At 40.0% G+C, this 6,859-nt stretch overlaps 1 protein-coding gene across 1 annotated transcript; it reads right to left on the reverse strand.

The window, feature by feature from the left end:
* Positions 1-784: 784 nt before the first annotated feature.
* LOC104547649 (cell division cycle 5-like protein) lies at positions 785-6,859 on the reverse strand. The gene is made up of 6 exons (XM_010193441.1): positions 6,771-6,859; positions 3,985-4,088; positions 3,107-3,268; positions 2,173-2,300; positions 1,264-1,363; positions 785-1,007 (listed from the first exon to the last, which is right to left on the reverse strand). The coding sequence occupies exons 1-6, from the start codon at positions 6,813-6,815 to the stop codon at positions 785-787; spliced, it is 762 nt and encodes a 253-aa protein (XP_010191743.1). The 5' UTR covers positions 6,816-6,859.

Consider the following 6,859-nt stretch of genomic DNA (forward strand, 5'->3'; position numbering starts at 1 on the left):
TTTTTTTTTTTCAACAGCCGCTAAGGGAAGACAAACGTTTTCTGTGGGATATGGGAAACAATTTCTCTTCAGTATTTAATAAAAATGGTATTTTCTTCAAATAGCAATGGAGTCAGCCTCTGAAATCATAATTTCGTAATCCATGGCAGTTTGAATCTCCTGCCAGATGCTCTGAACTAAGACCCAGACAGCATTAATTAATTAGATACCAAGCTAATAAACCAAATTATATGTAGACTGGATTTGCCCTCTCAGTAAAAAGCAGTTGGCAGAAGCAGTGAGATATGCAACTGTACAATTAAATGTGTGCCATACTGCTGATGATGGACATTTAATTTCTCAACTGCAATGTTCTGGGATTTTTTTGAGGGGAGAGGAAGAAATTAAGTAATTAAGGAGATTCTACTAAAGAACAATTCCATCAAAAGTAATACTACAAGTAAAATCTACTCCTGTAAGCAAACTGTTATTCCTCTGAGAAAGGACTGCAAATACACAAGTAAATCTACTGCTAAAAGAAAACGAATCTCAAAAACCCTCAAGATTTCCATTTAAACAGCAAGAATGTGCATGAGGAACTTTATTCTCGTGGAAAAAAAGGTCAACTAGACACTTGAGAAAGATAAAAAAATACAACAGGTTGAAAAGGCAGAACCAACCTCCACTAGTATCTGTCCCATGGAAAATACAACTCCTGCCCACATCGTTGTATTTCAGACCTTTCCAAGACTTAACACTTAGGTTTTTGTCAAATAAACTGTTCCTTCCTTAATACAACACACACTTACGATCTTAATTCTCCATCCAGGTCTTGCTGACGTAGCTTCCTGAAATCTGCATCCAGGGACTGGTAGTTTTCCTCTGATGTATCATAAAACCCAGGGGCAGGTTTCTTTTCAAAAGGAATTTCTGCATTATAATCCACACCTCTCTTCTTTTTTCTTTTCTTCTGGATCTCAATTCCAGCAGCTCGAAGTTCTCGCCTTTTCTGGAGAGCCGCAAGCCGTCTAAAGAAACAGGAACATCATGTGATTTAAAACACAATAGGTGACTTCTGTATCCGAAGATGTGGTACTACTTTAATCACTTGCTGCTGAGACAGGGCTGAATGTATTTAAAAAACAAGAAGAAAGCTCTTGTCACAAATTACTATCAGAAAGTCTGATTCTGCCATCACTTAAAGCTCTGCCTGATTTTATGCACTATCCATGCTCCAGAATCAACAAAAGCAGTCCTAGCACATGAAACTAAGATTAAGTTTACCTAGCTTCTTCCAGCTGCTTCTCTCTTGCCTTTCTTTTGGCCTTCTTGCCCTGTGTATTAGCCAGACGAGCTCTAGCTTCAGACAGCATTTCAAGTTCATCTACAATGGTACAGATAAATACAGCTGAGAATTTGCACTTAAAGATGTAAGGGAAAAAGTGACATTAAGATCAGAAAGGAATTTTTAAAAGCTGAAGGAATCAATGTTAGCGTGATCGCTAAACAAGCTTTTTCAAGTTGTTCCAATATATTTTCTAAATCATTGGCCAGATGAAATGCAGACTTTAAGAAAAAAAAAGCCTAATATTGAAAATAAGTAATACCTACAGCAAACCAAAATATCTACATACAGAGGCAAAGTAACCACATTAATGAAATTATAATTTCATTTACATCTTCATCTGAAAGCACCATATTAGAGAATCTGTTCATTTCATTTATATCCAGATCTGAGAGTGCTGCATTTCTGAACCTGTGACTGACTGTTCAAAAACACCATTGGTGCATTCATGGAATTTTAGCAATGTTCATTTTTTAGTTCATAACATTGCTATGTTATGTAGTCCTTCTGTATTTCAGCATGAATTAATCTAGGAGGCATACACTGATGGAAAAAGATGAAGATACAGATATAAGAACGCAAACAAGCAGAGGAGTTGTCAAAGCAAAGAACAGTCAGTCATGGTAAGAGACAACAAAGATCAGAAGGCAGAAAACACAGCAAGTAAAGGAAAACTGGAAAAGTGTAACTGACTGGCCTGATACAGAAATAATGCAAAACCTGTCAGAAAAAATGATCAGGGGAAGAGAAAAGAAGACAAAAGAAAGCCAGGGCACAAAGGCTGTGTAAAAACAAAAATCAAAGAGATCGGATTTCTGTCAAAAATAATAAACTAATTCCTATTTTACCTTCATCCATGTCAATAGGATCTGGCCTGGCTGGTTTGGTTTCTGGATTTGGATCAATTTCTCCAGGTTTAAGTTTCCGAGGATCATCAGCAGTTTCTTCCTCATTGTCTCTCTGAGCAGCTTTGTCCCTAAAAACACATCATATGTGTATCACAATTGGCTCTTTGTTTTCCCCCAGGCCCTTAAGAACCATCCCTCAAATGTCCCCAAAAACTGATCAAAAAAGTAACCTTGTACTAACGTTCCATACACTAAACTTGTTATACAATTACTGCAGAAAAGAATATGAACATGGTACAGTTACATAACCTTAAATCAGACAAGTGAAAGAAGCCAACACAGTATTACATTACAACAATAAAATACTATATAAAATACAAAGCTAATACTAGTGAACTCTCCTCAGGTAATTTTAAGAGTAAGGCCACGAATTCAAGCAGTGTGACAAAACAATCAAGTTTCTCATTATACTTTTATACTCAACCAATCACACCAGAATTAAGAAACCCTCTGTATCATACAGAGACGACAGTTGCAGATTCAGCCATTTCAGCCACATGCTTTTTGTCTGTAAGTCTTTTTTCTTCTCTCTCATACGCTCACTCATGCTGATCAGCCAGTCAAAAAATACCCAAATCAACCTGAAATGGAAGCTTACAAAAAACATCACTCTTGGCACTCCTCTAGCCAGAATGACCAGAAGCAAGAAAACATACACCTGTATCTATTCACGTCTGCTCTCCAGGTCTCAGGAGCTTCTCCTTTCAAGATAGACACTCCAACATAAAAGAAAGTCCTTAAGGACTTGCTGACAAAAGGGCTTGGTCAGCTTGAAACCACCACACTTCAGCACCATGGGAGAGGGAACGTCACATCACTAACACAAACTCTGCCGACTTTCCTGGTATGCACCTCTAGCAAAACAGTAACTCACAGCAGAAATTCATAGTGTTCCAAACACTGTGCAGCAGTTCTCCCAATAATTGGGGCAATGGTTCTCCACTGGGTTGGCATTAGCTTGGCCAGGTGCAGCAGCTTCTCTTCTTCTTCTCGTGACCACTCTGTCTTTTTGATGCTCGGGTCGAGCCATTCATACCTGTTAAAAAGTAAAAAAAATAAGGAGGAGAGTTCAAAGTTATTGATTTTCCCTGAATTAATTCAGAAGTGTTGATCCAAATCCTCACAATGATTCTAAAATCTTGTCATGCAAATTTCACACAAGTTTTTTTTCCTCTACAAAAGGATGTTACTCCAGAGTATTTTTATGACATATGTATTTGAGCTTTGAAATGTATTATTTATCACTTTTCATACAGATGTTGCCTCTTCTTCCTTATTCCAAATAAGTCTGATTCTGAAATGGATTCATATTGCACGTATTTACATTAGTTTTAAGCTTCTATTCTTTTCTACAAAAATTTTCTGCAAATTCCACAATGCAATTTCCAAACATTTATCCTCAAGCCAAACATTAATTATGAAAAATTAGGAAACTATCTGAAGGAGAGATTAGTGTCTTACAATTTTACCTCACTGGAAATACTCACTTTGATTGAAAATGTGGAAATACATGAAAAAAAACCATGTACACAATTCTAAGTGATCCTGCATTTGCTAACATTGCAGCCCCTGGCAAATACATAATTTGGGCACTTCTGCTCACATCACTTTAAATTCAAAATATCCACAATAGCAAAAATCAAACAATGTTAAAACTATTGTTTTTCTGTGGACATAAATTAGTTTGTGGCACCTTCTAAATTCCCACTCATTAGGAATCTCATATTCCCAGACATGGCACTTCTCACTTACCATCTGGCTTTGCACTGCTTTGCTGATTTCCTATGCAATAAAGAAGCAATACGAGACCACTGGTTTTTGCCATATTTCATCACAGCTGCTTTCAGAATTTCATCCTTAAAAAAAAAATTAAAAATCTGTTATGGAACATGAGAACTTACAAAAGGGAAAGTCTGAGCTCAAGCAGAGAAGACGGTGGATTTAATCTAATGGGTTGACCGAGTGGAAACAGCACAGCACGGCTGCTTCTTTTCCACATTTTATTCTCAAGATGAATGAGGATTTGTATTTCAAAGGCCAATGATATCAATAAAGATTAAATGAAAAAGACATGTGATGATTATTGTGGCCTACTTCACAGACCTGACACAACTGGAGAACAAGCCATATGAGGAGCGGCTGAGGGAACTGGGGTTGTTTAGCCTGGAGAAGAGAAGGCTGAGGGGAGACCTCAGCACCACCTACAACTACCTCAAGGGAGGTTGTAGAGAGGTGGGTGCTGGTCTCTTCTCCCAGGTGATGGGGGATAGAACAAGGGGTAACGGCACCAAGCTGTGCCAAGGGAGGTTCAGGTTAGAGATAAGGAGGAAGTTCTTTACTGAGAGGGTCATCAGAAGCTGGAACAGGCTGCCCAGGGAGGTGGTGGAGTCACCATCCCTGGATGTATTTAAAGAGCGGGTAGATGAGGTACTTAGGAATATGGTTTAGGGGGTAGACAGGAACGGTTGGACATGATGATCTCAGAGGTCTTTTCCAACCGAGTGATTCTGTGAACTTCCAAAATGATTACTGTCAACACTCTTTAATGTATTTAAAAGTCTTGTATGTCGTACTTGGAGGACAGTAACAAAGAGATAGGGAAGTGCTTGGTAATGATGTAACATCTGGAAAAAAAAAATTAACAGATACCCCTGGGTAGCTTTTTTAAATAATACCATAATTAATTTTTTGCATATTATAATGCAAATGGAATATGTTGTTAAAAAAAAAACAATACACAACACAAAAATTAAGGAACTTTATAGTAAATATTTATTTTACAAGTAAACCTTAAAATAATACACTTTAATGTTCAGCATTTAACATCCAACCTTTCTGTTCCCAAAGCTTCTGAACTTCTGGGGGAAAAAAGTGAAAAATAATGAATTCAGCTTGGGAGCCAGGTTGTTCATATACATCAAAGTGTGCACTGAGATCTGATCAAAAGCCAGAAATCCTAGCAACTGTCTGTCAATCCATGAGTCAATCCTTTTCTCCCCTCCCTGCAGATAAACGGGTTCATTATTTCTGCTTTCCGCACAGGTCAGAAGATGGGATTATTAAGTGCACTAAAGCTGATCTTATGGCCTTGTCAACCACAGATGTTCCTCTTCTGTACCCTGTAAGTACTTGTAGTTGCATTTAGAATCTGTTCAGCTGTACCGTGCAGATGCCAGCCATCAAGGACTGGTGCTCTGTCTAGCACTGACATCTCACAGAGCACCCAGCAGCTTTAACTGTAAGCTGCTGATGAACTCTGGCTTGAGCTGCTACACAAAACAATCCACATAATTTCTATTAAAAAATAAATACTAATTTCTCTCTTAGGTTTTTTTTTTAAATTCACTTGGTGTTATACAGCATGCAGTAGCCATACTGATGACACGAGCAGGGCTTTTTGCGAGTAACTGGTCATTTTCCTAATGATCTGATATCAATTGGTTCCACTTCTTGTTCTTTTTTTAAGATGCACGTAAAATTAAAATGTTAATCAAAAAAAATAGCACCAAGGAGAGCTATTTCTGGTACACAAAAATGGGTGAAACAATGATGTATTCAGCCCACCGCTGTTTCTGTTAATAGTCACCAAAATTAGTCAATTATGGAGGACCCTAAGAATGGGGTAAGCACACGGTGGTTCTTCCTATCCTCTGCTGACCTATTTAGCAGCCTCCTGGCACACAGCTGATATGTCACAAGTGGTTAAAAGCACATGCAGCACACAGTACTTTTATCTTCATTTTTTACATGTCCAGCACTCACAGAATACAGTGGCAGAGACCTGGACTTTAAAGTGTCAGGGTACCTCCTTTTGCTTTAAACATGCCATCTAATAAAACTGACATCCTTGATTTCTCGTGTTATTATTTTCCCTTTCCATGATTTCTTGTCATTCTGAAAGCATGCGATACCAAAAATGGGAGAGAGGAGTGGGTTCTGTTGGTCTTTTTGATCAGCACATATATTTCTGTGTACAAAACGCTCTGGGCTGCAGATGAAGAGCCCATACCCATCTTCCCCATTTCCAGATTTGAAAGGGTCCACAAGGGCAAGAGATTCCAGCTTCCTCATATCCCCAGAAAATAAAAATCCTGCCTATACAGTATGAGACACAATCCAGCCTACGAAAGGGCCATCTTGGAGGACACCACATCCCACACATCCCCTCCAGCTGCTTTGGGGACAGTGTCCCCAGGGAACGGGGATGGGGAACACGCAGCCTTCAGGACACACCACCGATGTGACCTCTGCTCGCAGGTGCAGTGGAGGAGGAATGTCCAAGCGACAGAGGATTTCAGCTCCCCACAGCCACAATGCCTGTAGATACCAACCCCTCCGCTACAGAGGGCCCAAAAACCTCCAACCTTCCCCCAGCCTCTGCATCGCGGCAACTCATTGCATGAACTCCCCTGCGCATGCGCGCCACGGCCCCTCTGCCAGCGCCTGCGCACTGGTGCAAGGCCCCCCCCTCCCCGGCTTTCAGCCGCTAAGGCCTCAGCCCTTGTGGGGGTGGGGAGCGAAAGCGAGCAGGACCTTACCTCGGTGTTCCGCCACACGCCGCCTTTAATCATAATCCGCGGCATCTTGGCGGCGAAGGGTGCTCAAAGTCCTGCGGAGAAAAAGCGGC

This window comes from Mesitornis unicolor, unplaced genomic scaffold, assembly GCF_000695765.1.
Source record: "Mesitornis unicolor isolate BGI_N332 unplaced genomic scaffold, ASM69576v1 scaffold8681, whole genome shotgun sequence".
Taxonomy (NCBI): domain Eukaryota; kingdom Metazoa; phylum Chordata; class Aves; order Mesitornithiformes; family Mesitornithidae; genus Mesitornis; species Mesitornis unicolor.